Source organism: Prosopis cineraria, unplaced genomic scaffold (genome assembly GCF_029017545.1).
Source record: "Prosopis cineraria cultivar Desert tree isolate PC_DT_omini unplaced genomic scaffold, ASM2901754v1 PC5, whole genome shotgun sequence".
NCBI lineage: Eukaryota > Viridiplantae > Streptophyta > Magnoliopsida > Fabales > Fabaceae > Prosopis > Prosopis cineraria.
Window position 1 is genome coordinate 30,810,097 of NW_026555336.1, and position 23,612 is coordinate 30,833,708.

Here is a 23,612-nt window from a genome sequence, read left to right on the forward strand (position 1 = left end):
TGAAGGTGGGTTAGTGTGGGCTTGAAGGAAAAGTGGATTTGAACACTCTTATGCATGAGTTGAAGAGGCATTGAGTTTTTTTTTATCAATTTGTTTTTGCAAAATTATTAAATTAACTATCTCCTTGGCCACTCATAAAAACCACAGTTTATTGTGTTTAAATTGTAAGTTTATGAAGCATATTATTGATGAGGAGTTTTTTATTCAATACTTAAATGGGTTAATGGCTTTAAACAATATTTAATTGCCATTACTTTCTCAACTTTCAAAAACGTCCAAATAAAGGTACTTTATGTGCTATTTAAACCAATGTCTAAATACTTTGCTAAGGTCGTCCATGTGCTGTGCCTATATATAGTTTGGGAAAGCAATTTGTTTGTGGCACAGCTCTTCAATTCTTGAGTTTTTCCTCTCTATTATGTTGCTGAGTAAATCTGTTAGTCTTTGTTGCTCTATGATCCTACTTGTTTTGCAAAATGAGCCTGTTTAATTTTGAAAACTGCCATGCAAATAACTCAGTATGACAAAATAGTTTTAAAGATAGCGTTCTTGACATGACTTAAACTTTAAATTTACTAACCGGTTCCAACATATAATGTGTTTCTATTTAGAAAATTAGTTAGCATGGCTTGTTTTTAATAAATTTAAATATAATTAATAATTAATAAATTATATGAAGATAGAATGAGTGAATATCGTACCCTCTTTTTTTTTTTTCCTTCATGCTAATTTGTTTTTCAAACCCTGTTATTTCAAAAAGAAAAGGTTCTGAGATGTGACAGTTGAAGTTACTTAAAAAAGAAGGTTAAAAATAGAGATAAAGAGGTCATTGTCTTCTTGGTTGAATAATTAAGATTTAAGTTAGGCCAAGTTCCATCTTGACTAAAAAAAATAATCTAATTAAAAAAATTATCACAAATAGTTTTTTTGAATTAAAGTTTGACTTATTTCACTAAACTTTCATAATAATATCAAGCCATTTAAATATATTAAAAAATGTCCTCATATATATAGTACCATTTGCCAAAAAGTTAAAAGACTGCTCTCATGCATGCTTGTGTTTGTCAATAAAGTTCACATTTCTGTTACCCGAATAAAAAAAAAAGGGCAAGAAAAAATCGTCAAGTTTTGTGCAGAAGACAAACTCTGAAGTTTTTAGAGAAAGCTTCACATGTAAATATTTTTATATTTCAACATCACACTATCAACTCTGGTGATAGAGTTCATGACCATGTAATTATTCTCCCCAAGAACCTGATAGTACTCACTAAAAGCTAAACTTAATAATTTCTTCTTAAGAAATAAAAAAAAAAGGTCATTAGCAAAAGCAGCTTAACGAAGCAGATTAGTTAACTAATTACAGTTGACATATTCTTGGATTACAATACTAATTAAGGTGATTAAGTGTAGAATCTATATGTGGAGGCATCAGCAATAATATTCCTGAAGCCACCAATTGTGGATGCCAACATAATACACACTCCTATGAATATTGCGGCCTGAAAAAACACGAACACGAAAGCTAAGAATCAGTGCATTTGACTTGTGCTTTTTTTTAAAAAAAAAAAAATTGATGCTTTGTGAAGGGAAAGATGCTTCTGCAAATTTTTAATCTGTACCCAGTTGATGAACCAGTTGGTGCTGAGTCTCCTTGGTTTCTTGATTATAAGCCACATTATGCTTGGAAGCTGAAACAGGTTGATGATAGGTCAGATTATAATCAAGTTTTAGGCTTTGAATCAGTTCTTGTTTTATTGGGTGATTTAACAGAAGCGTGAGGAAATTGCAGAGGAAGATACATAGATCAGACTTACAAAATATGCTGTTGGAGCAAAACCAAATCCGCCAAAAAACCCAAGAAGATCGCCAAAGAAAGGGAAGGTCAGCCCAATGAACAATGTAAAAGCTGCAACATTTCAACCCATTTGTTATGACTTCAAGATTTTTCATGTACAAACAACTCTCTGTCTCAACCTTATCTTATGCATGATATAAGTATTCTCTAGAAGATTTGTAAGCTTACGCATTTTGATATCAAAACACCTGATGTCCGGAAGTCATATTGGACTCTCACTAATCTAGATCGGCTAGGAATGACCATAAGAGCAGTGAAGTTATTGACCATGTCTGTATACCTAGAACTTAAATTCAAGCCCATTGGTTATGCTAGTACAACCCTTTACCAACTATTCCCTCCGTCTCTACAGATAAGGTATTTTCTAAAAGTTTGTTTTATCTCTAAATATAAAGGGTGTTAGATATTTTTAAGTGATTAGACAATTTTGCGCTTATTGTCTTGAAAAGGAGAAAATATATTAATTGTGTGCTTTGCCCACCACCATGATATTAATTGTGACATTATTAAAAGCAAAATTGAAAAATCGTTATGATTTTATGTGTTTTCAATTAAATAACAATCTTTTATTGGTATATGAGATTCAATCAAAAACACCTTATATATCGAGATAAAGGAAGTAAGTTATATGCTTAATGTTCTTGTCGGTAGATATGTAAGTTTACTGATGGAACTTGAACCTAAATCTACTAGCCCAAATGTTAAACTTGAACAGAGCACAATTTACAGTGCTCTTCACAGCAAAAACATCCAGTGCACACAATGTGTACTTGCATAAAAGGATTCATATTTAATCTGTACGCGGAACACATACATATTATACTTATACTGTTGAATGTAACACAAAATTTCTCCTCCACAAGAAGGGAAAAATGTTATTCAGTGATGAGATAAATGGTTCTGATATCTCACCTACGTAAGAAGATCGAGCAACAAGTCTAAGTGCAATTCCTGGACGGAAGCTGAACCTCATGATCATCATCCTCTCTATCAGATCAAACACAGGCATAGCATAAACCTACAATCCAATCCCTTTTCCTCCATCAAACCAGACGAGAACAATCATATATATGTGGCAGCTTGTTGATTTTGAGGGGAGAGATATACATACCTGGTAGCTACCAACAACATGAACGAAGACCATCAAATTAGCAGAAGCAATCAGCCAAGCAGGCTTTTCAAGAGACAAAAGGATGTTGTCTTCAACGTCTCTCCCAAAAGTCCAGTACCCTATAAGGGCCACAGGGAAATAGCAGATGGCATTAACGAAGTAGGCTCCTAAAGCACCCTTCCACATGGGTACTTTTGAGGGTCTCTCAGGGGTTGATGGGATTGTGGCCTGAATCTCAAGTGCCACTGCATGGCCTGCAAATGCAAATGAGATCTCACCAAGTGCATTGAATACCCTGAACATTAAATCCGTTGAGCTTGTCTTCTTGTACGCATAGCTCACATTCTCTATTGGACCTCTGGTCAAGCATGCCACCCACGAGATTGTTGAATAGCTACAATCACAACAACACAACCCCAACAGCATATAGTAAGCTCTAGTCTTCTCATGAATTCATGGTCATTCAAGGATATTTCTATATGTTCCTGGAAAATTTGAACTCGTTTTACCAAATTGGATTAAACCCTTTGAGTGAATTTTTTTTTTTTTTTATGGAACTTTAGATGAGTTGGACCCCAAAGGCTTACCAAGATAGTTTAAAGAACACTTACAGAAATACTTATAGATTGCCTATCAATAAGGTCCTCATATCAATAATAAGATTTAACTCATCATGACCTTGTGGGTTATAAGTTAAATTCTTACTAACTAAGTCAATCTTTATTGGTCACCTTTTGAGTGAATATATTATAATCTTGCATTCGATTTTTTACTAGACCAGATTGGTCATTGCTCAGGCCTAACCAAAAAGTGGAATTTCTAGTAATTGTTGCCTACAATTAATGCAGCCCAGGTTCAAGCAGAAGACTTCTCCAATGGTACTATACTAACCTGGGCTCTAAGAGATATGGCCCTGTTTTTTATTTCAACTTCTCAGAATCGAACACACAAACACCTTCCTAACATTCCCCCATTAAAAAAGACAAGAAAAGAAAAGAAGTAATTCACTGATACCTGAGCAACTTGGAGTAGACAACCAACCAGAATTCTATAGAATTCTGCCGACCTGTCTTCAAATATTTCTCACATGGGTTACCTCTTTTTATCTCCAAAGATTCCAAACTACAACTTTCTTGTGATCTTTAACGGATTTAAAGTGTCAAGCTAGCTCAGAAAGCATCCAGGACCCATAAAGCTAGTGTGCAAGAAAAGTATAGACCCCTCCCGAGACACTCCGCTACACTACAGTGCAATACAACACAAAATATAGTGTTGACTTATAATTTAAAGCAGCAGCCACCGCTGGAAAAATAATAATAATCAACAGGCGATGGTCCTGGTAGGATTGACTCTAGATGTTTTAAGTACGGGACTTTGAGTTTAAGTTTGAGTTCGTGTGAATATGAAAAACTTCTTTGCGAAAATTACTCTCAATTAGGCTCAACAATATTCTAATCAAGTAAATCATTAAACCGATTAAGACACTGATTCAAAGATTAATGAATAAAATCATAGTCAAACTATAATTAGACCAGTCCTTAGCAAATTATTTCGTTGAACCATTCAGGGTATTAATTCAATGATTTACCCATTCTTGAATTAGTCATTAAAAAACAAACCAATAATTGAACCAGTTAAGGTATTGATTTAAAGGTCAAATGACAAAATATAACGTTGACTTATAATTTAAAGCAGTCGCAGGTCCTAATAGGAGGGCATTATGGCAGCAAAAGCACAGTATCTCAAATTCGAGTCCGTGTGAATACAAAAAACATCTTTAGAAAAGTGGCTCAAATCTAACCTAATCAAATAGTAACACTAAAAGGATAATAGTAATAAAAGAATTATAATTTGAAGTAATAAGACGAGATATGAGGATTCAGAGGTCCGTACCATAGAGACATGATAGCTGCTGCTAAAGAAACACAAGCAACAGAGTTGAAATTGGGAAGCTGAGAAAGGAAGAAATGGAGGCCACCGAAGATGAGGATCCAGTATGATTGCTTGATCTGTGTGCAATTAGTACAAGCTATCTCCACGAACTTCTTGAGGCATTTCCCCCCAGTGACCATATACACAATATCACACCCAACTTGCACAATTAATTGCTGAGGCAGCACAATCCAGGGTCCGAGCTTTGGCCCGAAAGCATGTCGACCCAGATCAATATAGCGGTCGAACCGGGTCCCCTGAACACACTCGTGGAGCTGGATCATTTGCCACATTGTGTTCAAGGTCAGGCACCAAGATAACAGCAACAACATCGTCCCTGGTCCCCTGAAAATCAAAAGCATGTAAGTTTTGGAGTATTAATGTTGAAAGCTGTGAACTTTTTGATGTGCGGCAGAGATAATGCATTATTGAACTTCTCTATATGTACCATCCCAAATATGCCATGGCATAAGGTAGGCTTAGAACTCCGGCGCCTATCATGGCCGTGACGGTGTGAAAGGTTGAGTACCACCATTTGGCATTTCGGGAAGATCCATTTTCTGTCCATTTCGCGTTTGAATTAACTTCCTGCAACAAGAATCAGAGCATGAGAGATACCAAACCCAGAAAACAAAAGCACAGACACAGTATGAACTCTACGGACAGAATTACCTTGGAAGGGGGAGAAGAAGCTGAGACCATTTTTGCTAAGCTGGAGAGAGCAGTTGGCTAGCAGCAGAGCAAAGAGAAACACAGAATAGCCCCCTTGAATTCTCGAGTGAACTGAATGAAGGTTATATAATTTAAGTATAGTAGCGGTTGAGGCGTACCCAGGGTAATGTTTTGACGTAATGATGATGAACAAGTGAGCCCCACCTCCTCCAAGTGGTCGCTTGCCAAGTTGCCACTTATTGTACAATTACTTCAGTAAAAGTAATGAAAATCTGATGGATCATAAATTGATCAAGCTACGGGTTAAAAGGTTAACAAAGAAAAATATATTGAAATTATGATTAGACTAATTATAAATAAAATATTTTACTACACTCAAGCTAGGCACTAATTTAATAATTTACTAGTTCTTAAATCGGTCCTTGAAAACTAAACTAATTATTATTGAAACAAGTAAGACATTAATTTAAATGTTAATGAAACAAAATCATAATTGAAAGTTGGTTAAACTCAAATTATAGTATTTTATTGAACCAGTTAATATACTAATTCAGTGGTTTACAATTTCTTCAACCGGTCATGGAAAATTAGACCAATCATCAAATGAGGTCAAGGCACAAATCAAATGTTAATAGACAAAATCATAGCCACACCATGATTATATCGGTCATAAACAAAATTTTTTATTGAACTTATATATCAAGATATTAATTCAATAATCATAATCACTTCTTCCAACTGTCCGGGTTAACTTGATTTTAATACTAGTTTAGTTATTTACCAGGAATCTGCATATGTGAGTTGCTTGCCAAAAATGGGGAGAGATAGGAAGTTGAGTTGAATTAAAGAACCAACGAATTTCTCATTTATGGGTTAAGATGTGGTATTCCCCCTAATATACCTCTTACTGCACAAAATCAATGGCCACCAAGCTTTCTATAATCACATGTGTGAAGAGTTAAGACCACCTTCAATGTAGGAAACTTGCAGAATCTTCCTTTTCAATTTTTTATACTTTTATTTTTCCTCGTGTCTGCGTTTCTTGTGCTGAAAGAGAATATTGAATGGTTACCACTGAAAAACCACATCGCTTGATTTGATCGATCACTTTATTATATGTTACTGCTAATATGCTTTAATTTGATACAGAAATTTCCCACTAATCAGGTGCCGTAAGTGAACTGATTTTCCCGTGTACCTAAATAAAATCTGACATGAAATTCAACGTTGGTTGACATGAAAATGAAATGCTCCATTGTTAGAATGTGAATGCATGCTTCATAAAGATGAGCCTGCACTGATAAAAATGAAGGTTGAATTCGTAGTGATGAAAAGTAACTACTGTAGTGTTGAATTTTTGGTATGGAGCTGACACAATGATGGGAACGTTTTGCCGGTAAGTGTGAGGGTTATATCTACATAGAAATGATTAAGCTTAAGAACTGAGACTTCATTGGAATTTGGTTTGAGGGATTAAAAATGGATAATGATTAAAGTTATAGCTCTTCGGTGATGTTTAAGATGGTGGAGGGGTCTCACTCTCTGCCAGTCTCTCATATTTTCTCCAATAATATTTATTGTTGAAGTGGAGTGAAAAAGTTGGTGGCGGAGAGAAGACTCTCGGGATTAGGAACCTAGAGTGCCATAAAAATAAATAAGTAATTATTTATTTTAAAATTGCAAGTAATGATTATTTTGCGACCTTTTTTTTTTTTTTAAACATTTCGAGTATTTTGAGACCATTTGCGAGTTTCGCTCACATCCTTTAGTTTAGCTTGTTGCTAGAAAGAGGAATGAATATACCTTATTATTGTCTTAGATTAGTCTTTTTTCTCCTTACTCTAGACAGCAATAATTATTCTTAGGACCCAAAAAAAATTACAAAAACTCATTGTTTTCAATTTTACATGACACTCCTCTTTTCTAATTATAGAAAAAATTTTAAAATTTTATTTAGTTCTAAATAGAGGACAAAGATGTAATAGTTAATTCATTTTTTTCAATATTATATTATCCCTTATTAATTGTGCCAATTTAATTATTGGCGAACTCTTAATTTTTAGATAAACCTTATTGTGATAATTTCAGTGAAGGAGAAAAATTTAAAAGTCATACATTTTTTTTAAACTTAAGTATATTAATTATCACGCCTAAGAAAATTACGAAGCTGATTAATTTTACCGTATAATTAAGACTAGTCGGAGTAGCATATCATATATTCAAACAGCCAATAGCGTATGTTGAATTATAGAAGTTATTTGAAGTTTTGATTGTGTCAAATATTTTTAAATGCATTAATGTTTTGAAAATATAATTTATTGGGTCTTAGTTAATTATTCCTGGTATATTGTTTGGATCATTTAGTGACCATTGAAGTGTTTAATATCAGAAAAATTCTTAGCTAATATCATTCTTGATAAATATCACGCAATCTTGGTGTTGATCTTTTCAGGTGTGCTAAAGCTAAACAAAATTCTGAGCAGAAAACGTAAAATGTTGGTGTTTTATAAAGGTATCATTTTTTATGATACTTTTTCTGGTAATGTAAGTGTACAATGAAAACTAATGAGGTAAGAATAAAAATATCTTTCAATCAAAAATTAAAACATTATATTTTTTTAATGATACTGTATAGTGAGTGTTATATATATATATATATATATATTGTAACCTATGGATGTGTTGAATGGATAGTGAAAGTAGTAATCTAAACCCTTTAGCAAGGTCAAGAATGAAATTTTATGGTGAAAAAAATTATGTTTGAAGAGTTGCTTTTATTTAAACATTGGTAATGCTTAAATTTAATTAACCTTGGGTTATGAAATAATTAATAACACCAAAAATTTGTCTCAAGTCATCTAAAAGCTATCTCAAGTGGAAAGGGTGTCACCAAAAATAAATATATACTCCCTCAATCCTTATATATAAGTATTTTTAATTAAATTTACATGTCAATAAAAGTTTGTTATTTAGTTAAACTCACATAAAACATAATAATTTTTTAATTTTACCCTTAATAATATCATAATTAATATCATGATAGTGATAAGAAAAATATACATTTAATGATATATTCTATTTTTTAATACAAGGATAAAATTATCTAATCACTAAAAAAACATTATCATATCTTATATTTAGAAAAAAATAAATTTTTAAAAAAACACTCATAATAAAAATAGAGGGAGTAGGAGGGTTCAAACCCTTCTAATATATAAAAATCATTACTTTTTTATTTTCAGGTGCGTGCGCAGAGAGAGAGAGAGGGAGAGAGAGAGAGAGAGAGAGAGAGTAATTTTGCCAGTCACAAAAATCAATAGAAGGACTGTCATTGTGGAGTCTAAAATATCCACACAAATAAGGAATAAATTAAGCATTGAGAAAGGTATGGCAAGCTAAATACATGCATGACTTTATTTCTATATTCTTTGTGTTTTTTCCGACGTATAACTTTCTTGGTTGTCAAAAATTGCAGGAACAAAGAATTAAAATGAAGAAGTCGTTGTACAGGATTCGAACATGTCAAAAAAGAAAGAAAAGTTGAGAGAATATTAAGGTGATTATTATTCCAAGACTTTGATTAATTTGTTCATCACATTTGTATACAGATTCCAACAATAATGTTAGGATCTACATCACTTGAGATAGATTGAAGAAGAAGAAGAAAGGCGACAAAAACATCGACATCGAAGCTTCATATATATTACAGGGACCCCACGAGTTATAGGCACTAGTGATGACTAGGACTTTTTAACCACGCTAATTCGACATCAAGCCTAACTAGACTATTGTGTCTGTCCATTGTTTTAGCAGCCTCTGCTTTTGGGAGCAGAGAAGATCAATTTCAAAGATATTTATTTATTGAAAAAACATAATTATTATTAATCTCTATAATTTTATTTTATTTTATTATTAATATATATATATATATATATGTATGTATTTTAGAACGTTTAGTTTTTTTTCATATGTAAAATAGTTCTTTATTTTTAGATATTCTCAAAAGGATAATGATATAATATTAATAATATTAAATTATCTGATCTATAATAACTAAAAGTGATTCACAATCATCAAGGGGTCAAGTCTTTCACCTTCATTCGACAAATGCCCTATTTTTAACCAAATTGAACAACCTATAGGTTCTGTGCATGATACTTTTGTCGTTTAAGTATCTGCCCTTCCTTTTTTAATTTGCTTATTAAATTACTATTTCATCCGTATTTTAACCTTCAACATAATATTTAACACCATATCAGATATTTAACATTATTAATGTCACACCATTGTCCCTGTGAAAATATTTAAAAGTAGAGGATTGCATACAGGAAAAAAATAGAGGGACTTGGAACAAAAAAAAAATGGTAATAATAGTTATGTCCCCCCCCCTTTTTTTTTTGGCGTCACCATAATGTTTGTAGAACATGAACCTATTGCCAAGCCTGTGGACTCACGTTTCCATATTCATGCTCAAATTAGATGACTCCTGATATATATATATATATATATATATATAGGCATATACACACAGGCTTGAATCCAAGTCAATTATATTGTTTAAGGGGACCTAGCTAGTCATTTTAATTAGAAATAACACCTATTGGTTTTGAATTAATATATACTGATATTATTTAATTCATTATATATTGTCATTACTTTAGACATTTGAATTAAATTATATATTCTCATTACTTTCGTCCTATTTGTAAGCTACTTTCAACATTTTTCATCAGAATCAAGAAAAAAACATTATAACTCATTAATTTTGTCTTAAAATTTAATAAGTTCTAAATTTTTTTTATTAAATATATATACTTTAACAATATATTTTCTTTACTTTGTGTTGGAAATTTAATGAAGTGATTTATAAATAGAACTAAAAAAATATTTTCTCTCTACCTTACAAATAGGACCAAAAGAGTAATCAATTCAGCATGGTTCATTTTCATACCACTTATGAGACAGTGATATATGCATGCATAATTCATTTTTAGCTACAGTATTTCATAAAGTTCATGCATAAAAGAAAGGCATTTCAAAAAGTAGTATATAAAATTGTTCAAACTGTGATAGCAACTTAATTTCTTTTGTTTTTTTTTGGTCGACTCCAAGTATTTGATACTTTCAGAAATAATTATTTTCAAAAATAAATCATATGGACTACTTATATATATTTATCACCTTTTTTTATAGAATCTTTAATTTATATTTTTTCCCTTAGACTATTTTTCTTTTTCACATAACCCCTTGTAAAGTTTCGTATAGTAGAGTTATTTTAATGAAAACTTGTGCCTATGACTACACATGAATATTACAAACACAGAAATTGGAACTAAAACATCTTGAAATTAATAACCTCGCTAATATATAATACCAGTATGCTAAATTGTAAAATTTCTTTGAGATTATACCAAGTGGATATCAATGGCCCCAACGATACCGAATAAAATTCAGGTATAACAAACTTGTGTGAAGGATGAATTAGGAGAACCTTTCTAGAAGATGGCTTTTAATTGTCTCCTTTGCACAGTTTAATATATATATATATATATCTCTTTCTACAAAATAATGTTTAAAATTAATGCATTTCAGTGATTTACTTATGACATACCATTGTCTACTACAATAGTCAAATGATGTGCATATCAACCTCTCATTAAGGTATTAATTAGTGCATCTGATCAAATTTAATTTGACTTGAACATTCACTTGCGGAATTTTATATATTTCCTTCATTATCCTGGAGAGCTTCTTTGGATGATATTTATATAATTTAATTGTGTATTGTGTGTGTGTGTGTGTGTGTGGTCTTGTTGATTGATGAAGACATAGTAGATATAGTAAATGACTTGAAAATTCTTTGATGTCGATTGAGTATGTCTTGACCACTAGTATCACTGTATGTAGTAGCTTTTTGAATTCATGCAATGAATTTAGACTTGTTCTCTTTTGGGTTCTAACTTTGCCTTTCTCTTTATTCCTCGTCCAGTTCAATTAATTTGAATCTGAACATTTTCAGTTTAAGTCTGAAAGATCAGAGAAGAGTGAAAATCACACTCCCTCGTCTCTGATTCTCTCCCCTTGTTTTTTTTTTTCCCTCTGGAAAAAAATCTCACTTCAATATAATTGGATGGTTCTATCTCTCTCAGCTGATATATATATATATATATATTATGCACCGAAAAAAAGTTAAGTGTTCAAAAGGCTTAAAGGGGATTCAAAGTTTGAAGCCATTGAAACTTTAATTTGGTTTAAGTGTGGTTGTTGTCTCACTTTTTTACGCCGACGGGTGTGTTATACAGAGTCTGAGAGATCAGCTGCACTAGTATGAATTACAAATGCTGCTAGTTACTATAAATTTTATATATTATATTTTTATCGATGTATTAATATTGATGACGTTTATTCACACTTCCTATATGAAGTAGACCATTCTTAATTTCACTATTAACTATAATTTCTTATTTATGGCACATGTTTTCATATATCCAAATAGCAATTGTTGCTTATTAATTAGAAAATTCTCTATTATAGAATGTCTGTATACTATTATTTCAATCTCCTTAATAGTCAAAAGATTTAAAGGATCAGAATAGAGAAACGTATGTTAAATCCACCTATAATGGCGTTCAATTATTTGAAACAAAATTTTTCAAAAACTAACTAACTGATTCAAATGAAAGCCCTTTTTTCTTTTTCGTTTGAAACCTTGGTGCAGATACAAATCTAAGCTACAATCACCTCAAAAGAAAGAGATTCAATGAAAAAAAAATTAAAAAATGAATTTTTTATTTTTAACAAATCTCGAATGGAAGTAGAATTGCTTTTTGCTACATCAATAAACTTGAACTAACGTAAAAAGCTTCACATTTATTAGATTTAATCTTAATAATTAATATAAAATAAAAAAATAACCTAAAATTTTGAGCCTTTCACTACTCTTACTTTCTCTCCCACTTTTTGAAATCAGTGGCGTCTAAGTTTTTTATTATTATTACTATCATTATTATTATTAATTAGTTATTAAGTTTAATTTTATGCCATGTAGGGTTTCCTGTATTGATTTATGTCCACCCATATGATACGACAACCTAACATTCCTTAATTGAGTCATTAGTATATTTGGTTATTAAGCCGAATGACTCTAGGATTTGCATGAAAGGCACGATAGATTTTTGCACTTTATTTTTCACATCACTCTAAAGCATTAGAAGCATCTAATTCTGCGACAGGCGAAAATACGTAACAAATTAAAGTTTATGTCTTTTACTTTATGTTACTTTATTTGTCTAAATGAGAGAATCTGGAGTTTATTTGTCACCATCCAGTATAGTATTCTTGTTCGCGTGAAATGAAAGGTTTCCGTCCCTTTTCTTTTCTTTTCTTTTTTTTTTTTTGCTTTCTAGATTTCTGTGTTTCTCGAGGAAATTCAACTCATGGAGCAAGTCTTTGCGTATTATATATGTAAATAATTATATTCATGCACCCATAATATAATTAAATATCATAAAACTTGTTGACATGGATGATAATAAAAAAATTAGTAACTATATAATTAGAGGTTTAAGAATGGATCATTGGATCTTTAAAATTTTTCCTTCATTATTAATCATCAATCCTTAGCTAGTTGATTGGATTCATGTGTACCTGATGATTAATGAATCTGATTCTTATTGTTATTAGTCAACAAAAACAATCCTATTCACGAATTGTGAATATATTACGGCTTTGGCGTTGTTAATTATATGGAGCTTTGTACAAATAATGGTCAAGTGCATGGTCCAGCATTTAATTTAATATTTTTTACATGGAATAAAATGGAATGAAAAGAGGCTCTTCCCTTGTATCAAAAGTTACTTTTTTATTTAGTGGGTGTTGAGTTTATCTATCCTTTTTATTTATTAATGTCTATTTCTTGAACCAATGTTACACACACACACACACACACAAACATATAGTAAATATAAACATGAGAAAGAAAACATTATATTAGTGATAACATGACCAATGGCGTGAGAATAATTTAATTTTATTGTCATCTAGTTCACTGCTCCGAGATTTAAAGTAACAACTGTTGTTTGAAACGTACATTGTGAGGGACAAACTAACCTTATCTTGCAAAAACAAATGGATTATGTGAAGTTGAGAATTTGTAAATTTTAATTAAGTTTATGTTTTTGAGAAACAAAGAGAAAATTTTACAATTTATAAAAAAATACTAAAATGAGAGAAAATATCAAAAAGAAAAATTCTCATAAAGATTCATGGATTTCAACCTTAAAGGATTTGTTTTCCTTACGAAATTGATATCAATAAAGGAACATTGGTTGTTTCAACAAATTATGACGGTTTTTGTAGGTTAAAAAAAATTACTCTCTCTATCCTAAATTATAAAAAACTTTTAAAAAAGTTTCTCTATCTCAAAATATAAGACACTTTGGATAGATTAAAATTTTATTAAATGTATCAATTTTAATATTATGTTTTCTCTTTCTATAATTAATTTTCGTCCTTTCTCTTTTTAATATATTAAATTATGGATAATTTTAAAAGTTTATATTTTATTTTAGAAAGATAAGGTTATTAAGTATATTTAATGAGGTTTATTGATATGTAAATTTTATCTAAAAGTGTTTTATAATTTAGGATGGAGGGAGTATAACGATTTTTACAGACACACACTGCAATGTTCGGAGTCAACATTTGATGATACATTGATTTTTGGAAGAATGACATTGAAGGCCCTAGAAAGAAAATTATGACAATAAAGGCTATTAATTTTGGATCGAATATTATGTTGTAAGAGCATGAACATGTTGTTGTTAAAAGCTGAACCTTAACTTGCATTTTTTTTTCTTAGGGTTTCCTCATAAATTTAACAATTAAGGTTTATCTTTCAACAAACAATATGTCCGGGTTTTCACAACACAATTTCTGATACAAAATTGATAGCTCTTTATTGTAATAATTTCTCCTTTTAGGGCCTTCAATGTCATTCTCCCTTAATTTTTTTAACATGTGGGTGCATGATAGAACTTTTTCCACCTTTTTCTTTGTAATTAGAAGCATCCATCATTAATAGTAGAGACTAATTTCCCTCAAAACATAAAAGAGAGTAACAAAGCAAGTTAATTCCTGTATAACAGAAAACCGAGTTAAATCAAACCACATGAAGTTTTCACACTGTGGTTTGTGGAGGAGGAATTTTTTTTTAAATCATTATTCTTTTATAAAAAGTTATTTTGTTCAAGGCATGATCATACATTAAATATGGATGTGTCTTTTAAGTAAAGGTTTGACCTCTGAATTGTCACATTATCATTTAATATGGAGAAGTATGACTTGGCAATAAGCAGATTAGTATCTCAAAGGCGATGCTTTCATGATTGGACACAAATGGAAGTGGGCTAGACTGTTGCAAATTAAAGGCTGTTCTCTGTGGTTTAAGCCCACGAAACTACAATATAACTAAGAAAATGGGCTTCCTACACAGGCTGATACCACTTGCACCTCTAAGTGAAAATGGTCAAGCCAACAAGTTGGGGTTTGAAAGATTATTGAATGACACTAACAAATAAAATCAACATTCAAAATTATCTTATAATATAACGAATTCAAATTTAATTTTTTTTGAAAGATGCATTTATATGCATATATATATATATATATATATCATTTTTTCCTCTTGTTTAAAGTTTATCCCATTTAAGCTTCGGCAATTTATTCGTTAATGTTTTTCTTAAGGAAAAAAAATCATTTTAAAAGCTTTATTCATGACTTTTCTTTTTTGGTTAGCGCAAAAAGTGTACCTCTACCCCATTCCGCCTTACATTGACCACTTGAGTTAGCTAGTATTTAACTAGTTATAAGTAGCATTTCATGAAGAAAAAGAATCATTTAAAAGTAATGAAAATTATGTTTTCCTTATTAATTTAATCTTTTTTGGTTGATGCATTGGAAAATTTGAATCTTTGAAAGTTCTCATATGCAGTCATTCAAACTTCAAAGGCTACTATTAAGCTGACATTTTTCACTTTCAAGTTATCCACTTCATCGATATTCACGTACAATACTCTATAAAAATATTTAATATATAAATAAATACAATACTTATTACCAATGGGGTTGATTATCTAGTGGAAGGATTTAATTTTTTACAACATGATGGATTAAGATTTTAATCTTCATTAGGAGATGTGCTCACATTTAGTGTCCGACCGATTATGTCTTGAACAATATTTCCTCCAATAAAAAATACCTTTGTTTGAAAAAAATCCAACACTTAGCTTGTTAATACTTTGTAAAAAATAAATGAGAATTTGTAAAATGTATGCATATACATCATTCAAATAAGCACTCATGAATTATGATAGTCATTTGAAAAGGAAAAATGTCAATAAAAGTTACGAAAGAAAGTAAAACTGAAACAAGAATGAATGAGAAGAGTTGATTAATGGATGAACTCTGTGACAGCTAGATCGTGCATGCATGAATAAATATAAAAGTATAGGAATTTAATAATTAATGTGGGTTTTATTCTAATTAAATATGAAACTTTATGCTTATCCACTATTAACTAGTTCGTTCTTAAACGTAATCTTTTTTCCACAATCTTTAGGAGTCAAGTGGCCTTACATGCACTCAAAGGGCAGATTTACATCTTCAAAGTTCAACCCTTCTCTACCTGCACGAGAAAAAAAATCCCTTAATTCAAATTTCAAAGTCCGTTCAAAGGATGCAAAATCATACCATCAAATATATATATATATATATATATATAATACGCTGAACTTATCGTTTTATCCATTCATGCTTCCAAAGCCAACTATAACAATATGTGGCTTAATCATTTAAAACAATTCTGGCCGAAAAATCATTTGAAACATCCGATCCCCAAAGAGCGTGTATGTGTAATGATTAAATGTGCTCAAGCACATTTATACTCTTTCCTCCGTTCCTAATTACAAAATAAATTAAAGTTTTTTTTATTGTTTACATGCATATATCTTCTTATTAGAGATAACATATTCGAAACACAGTCCAATTGTAAATGTAACACCTTTCTTAACGGGGATTTAAATTTTGGTTTGCCATATTTTGAGAGCATTTATAAATATATAAAGTTTTAAACACTACTTGATCTTAAATATAGGGGAAAAAGATGTAGCAGCAATTTTTTTTTCAATATTGCCCCTTCTTTAATTGCATCAAGTTATTGACAAACTTTTAATTTATAGAGACAGATTTTATTATGGTCATTAATTTTAGTAAAAGGAAAAATCAGAAAGTCAGATATTGAATTTTTTTACAATTTTAATGATATTAACAACAGTTTTTTAAGAATTGTGAAGTTGGTTAACTTTGCCCTGTAATTACGATCACATGGAGTAATTAATAAAATTTTCTATATTGGATATATGATTAAATGTAATATTAAATCATTAATTACACATTCAAACACCCCACACTTGATCAATAACATTTTCCTTCATTCTTATTTATCAACCTACTCTTTCCTATCCTATTTATGAAACGAAGATAGAAGATTTTTTTTTATCCTATTTCTAAGTTACATCTTTAAATTTTTATCACAAATTTTTCTCTTTACCCTATATGCTCTATTAAATATTGATGAGATAAATTATGTTATTATAGCATGTATATCTAATTTTGGCAAAAAAAAACATACAATATATATTCAACAGGGACAAAGTTGAAAACTTAAATTTTTAGAATTTAGATAGAGTTAATTATTTGGCAAAAAAGATAAAAGTTAATAAGTTTTAAGTTTATTTAATAGTTCAAATAAAACATATTTAAAGTGACTTATAAATAAGATCAAAATAATAGCTTTTAATTTATCTTTTATAGGAGAGAAAAAATACGAGAATTTCAAATTATAAATTATTTCCTAAAATCCTTGAATTTTAAGTTACATGCATTCATTACATTTTACAATTTCTAGTTTAGATACACAGTTTTTTGGCCAAATAACACATGGATATTGCACGCTCACGCATGGGATATTTTGCAATGGAATAAGGGTACTTTTGATGGGAGTATCTACCCTTATGCGTAAATTTACTTTGAGCTCATATATTATATAGCTGGCAAAATGGGGAAATTAAAGAAAGGAGGTCAAATTAATATTATTGATTGACAGATCATCAAGACTCAAGAGTATAAAAAATGCATCAATCAAATTGAAGGAATTTGCATTTTGAACACCCTTCATTTTATAGTGCAATTTAAAACGGCACTACATGAAATATGTTGTGTAATAATTAAAATAATTAGATTCTTGATCTTGATCCACATTTAAAAAAAAAAATCAGCATTTTTATGGACTTTCCATCAAGAGTAGTGCTATCATACGATTAAATTTACACATCCCATGATATGTGTGAATTCAACAATATTCTTAGATCATATACTAATGACCAGATATTTTTTAAGGCGACTACTTTAATTTGCAATTTAAATAATATAATAATTATATTTTTTTAATCATCTGATGTGAAGTATACATATAATCTCGGAAAATAAATCAGGTCAAGATATGATTGAGACCGTCCAGATTTTATAAATTTTGAATAATTTTTATTTTAAAAAGCACGGTATAAAATAAAAACAATTGTTTATTAGCTCACACTGCATACTTCTCACTCTACATGTTGGGTGAGTACGGAGAAGATAATGTAAACAAAAGATAATATACTACGAAGCACAATAATATAAATGAAACATAATGACATATCCTGGAATATTCCAAGGAGCCTAACCTGTATGGTTTTGATGGCACCGTCGAGATGATAAGCATCACACACACGACTTGGCTTTGTCCTACACATAGCCATATATGTCGTAGTGTTCATGCTTTTTATTATTGTACATCTAATTACTTTTATGTTCATTGGATCCTTACTAGATATTGTTTCATACACATGTACATATATATAACTTTTTTTTGATAATACGCCGTCCTATTATAATATTATATACTATTTTTGTTTAAAAATATAAGATATTTTTAATTAAATTTCACTTTCAATAAAGTAATTACTTATTTTTCAACTAATCATATCTTTTCATATTTATTTTTATTAAACAACCTACAATAAATATAAATTTATTATCAATAGAGGCGCTTTAAAAAAAAGGTAATGATTAAATCTCAAAAAATTAAAAATATCTTATATTTTTTAATGAAGGAAGTATTATTTTATGATGTGATGATTAATGAGGTGGTCTCAAGGCCAACTAGCTATTGCCTATTTATTTTATTTTTTTAGAGAACAACTCATCTATTGATAGATTAAAAAATTTAAAAAAAATTGGCATAGATACGTGTTCAATAAAGCTATCAAAGTGAATCTTACAATTAACAATGATAACAAGGTTTTTTTTTTTTGTGGTGAATGACGAAATTGGATAAAATTTAAGTTTAAAACTTGGTAATTAATAAAAAAATTTCATAAAAATATAATTTATTATATTCTATATAAAATAAAAAATGATGCCTTAAATTAATGTTGATTACTCATCTCTACCTCTGCAGAATATATGTAATTAAAGTAAATTAAAATCCGCTCCCTGCGACTAGTTCAAGTAGAAATGGTAGGGTAGAGTTCAAGTAAATGAAATGTCAAAAATTCAAACTCTCATCATATAATAAAAGAAGTTAATATTCATTTGCTCTTGTTAGGAAAATAATATATTAATTAATTGCTTAAGCTGATAAGGATGATTAGTGATTACTCTTGCACGTGTAGCGTTTTGATTGGCTTATATAGTTGATATTACTACTAATTACTAACCCAGATTTGAATCTCAAAAGAACGGTGAATATTAAAAAAAAAAAAAACAATAATGCACGTTGATTAGGCAAATTTTGTCAAAGTTAATCCATTGAATTTAGAAGGAACTCCTGGAAGTTAAAAAGGGTCGTGAAAATCTTTTTAACAGTGACACATGCATCATGGTTTGGAAAAACTTAATTTAAAACTTTCATTTTATTTATCTGCTTAATGCGTTCAAACATATAATAACCCTTAGTAAGTGTTGAAGTTCAATCCTCTAGGGTTTATAAAAAAAAAACATGAAAATGAATATAATATAATATAGGGATTCGGGGGACAAAGTAATCCACAAGCTCAAGTAGAGCGGAATAATTGGTAGAAGCTTAAGATCGTATTTTGGGATATACTAAGATCGATTGAAATTAATTAATTAAGAGATATGCAACAAAGTATACTTGACTATATACTTCACAGATATACTTAAGCATGATTAATTATAGAGGATTTAGTGCCTTATTAATGCGTGAAAAAGTTTTGACCAAAAGCTGTTGAATGAATCAAATATTGTTTGTATCTTATGTTTGGGAGATTTTTTTAAAAAAAAAAGAAATGGAATGAGATGGTTAAAAAATATAAATCGTTGTTTGTGAGTTTTTTTGTAAAAGAAGGATAGAATGGTAAGGAAGGGCTTCTAAAGCCTTCATTTGCCATCCATAACTCGATATTTTTTGTCCTCCAAAATTGAGGGTTCAAAGATGGAGCGACATAATATAATTATTTTATTTATAAAATTATTCCCAACCTTCCATCTTGATAAAAAATCTCATCTATTATTTTTATTTTCTAGTCATCTCTCTCCTTTCCTGTTAGGGTTGTAAATGGGCAGGGTTGTGCCAGGTATCACCTTAACTCGGTGCCCAACTGATGTGCACTTGGGCACCAGGCTAGCCTGATTGGCTCCAAAATATTTTTACAAGTATTTTTTAAAAAAATATATACAAAAAAGTTGTCCTTGAAAAAATTTTACTATTATTATTATTATTTAAAATATATTCTTCATAAAACTAACATTAAAATCAAAAGTAATTTTTTTAAAAGTCCAAATAAACAGCAATTGCCAATTATTTTTACATAATAATAAGTTCAAAATAAATTTTAAATTTTGAAAGAGATTTAAAAAATTATAATGATAAAAAATATCTAAAAGATAATAAAATATTATAATTCATGATAACTTTTGATAAAAAATAATTTTATAAAATAAATATTATTCACAAAAAAAATTTAAAAATAAAGAAACTTACACATGTTTGGGCAAGGCAATATTTGACCCCTGTCAATGCCTAACTCCATATACCCAAATGCTTTGAGCAAGGCCGAGTTAATTGAGTATTCAGGCATAGTACATAACCCTACCTCATGCCATATCTCTCTCACTCTTACCATGTCTCTTTGTCATGCCTTTTAACACTAGAAATTTATTGTATTTTCCTCTTGTACAACAAGAATATTTGCTAAAAAGCTCTATTACTTGCTTTCTCCTTTTATTCTTAATTATTAAGTATCTTGTTTAACCATTAATTATTATTATTATTATTATTATTTTTTATTCGATAAATTTTACAATTATTTAATGGGCATTTTTTTTAATTTAGTCATAAGAGTAATATTGGAAGAAAAAGTTTTAAATAGTTTCATTCCATTCATTTTATAATAACTCAATATTTTTTGTCCTCCAAAATTGAGGGTTCAAAGATGGAGCGACATAATATAATTATTTTATTTATAAAATTACTCTCAACCTTCTATCTTAATAAAAAAAATCTCATCTGTTACTTTTATTTTTGAGTCATCTCTCTCCTTTCTTGCTAGGGTTGTAAATGGGTAGGGTCATGCCAGGCATCACCCTAACCTAGTGCCCAACTAATGTGCACTTGGGTACTAGGCTAGCCTGATTGGCTCCAAAATATTTTTACAAGTATTTTTTAAAAATATATACAAAAAAGTTTTCCTTGAAAAAATTATTATTATTATTATTATTATTATTATATTATTATTATTTAAAATATATTCTTCATAAAACTAACATTAGAATCAAAAGTAACTTTTTTAAAAGTCCAAATAAACAGCAATTGCCAATTATTTTTACATAATAATAAGTTCAAAAAAAATTTTAAATTTTGAAAGAGATTTAAAAAATTATAATGATAAAAAATATCTAAAAGATAATAAAAATATTATAATTCATGATAACTTTCAATAAAAAATAATTTCATAAAATAAATATTATTCATAAAAAAAATTTAAAAATAAAGAAACTTACACATGTTTGGGCAAGGCAATGTTTGACCCTTGTCAATGCTTGGCTCCATATATCTATATATTTTGAGCAAGGCTAGGTTGATTAAGCATTCAGGCATAGTGTATAACCCTACCTCATGCCATATCTCTCTCACTCTTGTCATGTCTCTCTGTCATGCCTTTTAACACTAGAAATTTATTGTGTTTTTCTCTTATACAACAAGAATATTTTCTAAAAAGCTCTATTATTTGCTTTCTCCTTTTATTCTTAATTATTAAGTATCTTGTTTAACCATTAATTATTATTATTATTATTATTATTATTATTATTATTATTATTTATTGGATAAATTTTATAATTATTTAATGGGCATTTTTTTTAATTTAGTCATAGGAGTAATATTGGAAGAAAAAGTTTTAAATAGTGTCATTCCATTCATTTTATAATAACTCTCAAATAATGGTGATGTAATCTCATTCTTTTCTATCATAAAACTCTCAAACAATGAAACATTTTATTTCATTCCGTTTCGCTCCATTTCATTCCGTTTCATTAATGATGATTGCTTTCTATTGAATCATTAGCTTTAAGGTCATTTTTGCAGCTATCATGCATGTGTGAGACTGAAAAAATGAAGGTTTTTATTTGGGATTGAAAAAAGATTACGTAAAATAGGTGGAAAAAAAAAATGGTCAAAGAGAGTATTATACTATTACTGCACGCATGTGAATTCTATCTGTCTAATTTTGCGATCAAGTAAAAGTTAAAACATTACGTTTTAACATAAGAAAGACATACATTTTTCACTATAGACGAGCAAGGCTAACCCGTCAAGCATAGTTTTTAAGTAAATTTTATGTATTCAATCTTATATACTTAATATATTTTTATTTAATCAAATCAATACAAGTGAATTTTAATATATTAATAAGATTAATAGCAAGAGCTTGTTATAAAATAAATAATCTATAAAAATTTATATGTCTCGATTTAATTGAAAATAAATACCTTAAGTATATAAAACTAAGTATATAAGTTTCTTTTCCAGTTTTTACAACTATTAATTTAAGTTTCATTTTTAAAAGAATAATATTTTGAATGAAATATTTTCCCTAGAAAATATCTATAGGAAGCCACACTATTCATTCTTTTCCTTTAGAAGCTACATTGTTTACAAATTGCGTTGCTTTTTTTTTTTTTAAACCCCATACAAATACCTCAGCTTAATCGAATTTAATGAAAATTTTCTAGTGCTTGAATTTCAACACAAACTAAAATTAAGGGAAGAAGCGATTTATCAATTAAGTTGAATAGAAGAAACTCAATGCGTACCCATAGTTTGGACTTTTTTTTTTGGGGTAAAAATAATGTTTTGGACTTTAATTTGTACGTAAATGGAGAAAACCATATAGAAATGGTATGAGCCCCATTCATATCTGATATGCTCAACTCTTGATTGGAGTAAAAAGCGACTTAACAAGTGGAGGAAATATAAAAAAATGGTGTGAGCTTAATCTTCATTTTTCCACTTTATATTTTGGGACTTCTACAAATTTAACCCATATCATTAGACCAAATAAAAATTACAGCTCAACCTTTCTTAAATTTGAATAATGACCTTTTAATATTTATTTAAAATTTAATTGACAAAACTGTCCTTTTAAAATTATAATGCTCTTCAAATGTCCGAAGACCCTAAACACAAGAGAGTATACCAACGAATGAAGACTTAAATTATTCATGACTTTTTATTCTACCAGTTTAGGTATTTGATTTTTTTTGTGATAAGCCAAGAGTTTAAAATTTTTTTTACATACTGTGTTTGATTCATTTTTCACAAATGATTATGTTTTTTTTTCATTTTACTAATATGCGATACTACATCATTGATATACAGATGTATATCAATGATAAATAAGTTTATGTCTAATTAGCTGATTA

The 23,612-nt window shown here is 29.4% G+C and overlaps 1 protein-coding gene across 1 annotated transcript; it reads right to left on the bottom strand.

The window, feature by feature from the left end:
• Window positions 1-1,152: 1,152 nt before the first annotated feature.
• Window positions 1,153-5,706, bottom strand: LOC129310547 (lysine histidine transporter-like 6). Its single transcript, XM_054952414.1, has 8 exons — window positions 5,571-5,706; window positions 5,347-5,486; window positions 4,860-5,243; window positions 2,967-3,360; window positions 2,768-2,873; window positions 1,815-1,906; window positions 1,620-1,688; window positions 1,153-1,499 (listed from the first exon to the last, which is right to left on the bottom strand). Exons 1-8 carry the CDS (start codon window positions 5,598-5,600, stop codon window positions 1,401-1,403), a joined length of 1,314 nt encoding a protein of 437 aa, XP_054808389.1. The 5' UTR covers window positions 5,601-5,706; the 3' UTR covers window positions 1,153-1,400.
• Between the last annotated feature and the right edge of the window lie 17,906 nt (window positions 5,707-23,612).

Excerpts from the sequence above, each read along its gene's own strand:
- LOC129310547 (XM_054952414.1), bottom strand. The coding sequence starts at position 5,600 with ATGGTCTCAGCTTCTTCTCCCCCTTCCAAG. Across the intron at positions 5,244-5,346 it reads GCCATGGCATATTTGGGATG|GGGACCAGGGACGATGTTGT; the intron begins GTACATATAGAG and ends TTTGATTTTCAG. Across the intron at positions 2,874-2,966 it reads ATGTTGTTGGTAGCTACCAG|GTTTATGCTATGCCTGTGTT; the intron begins GTATGTATATCT and ends ATTGGATTGTAG.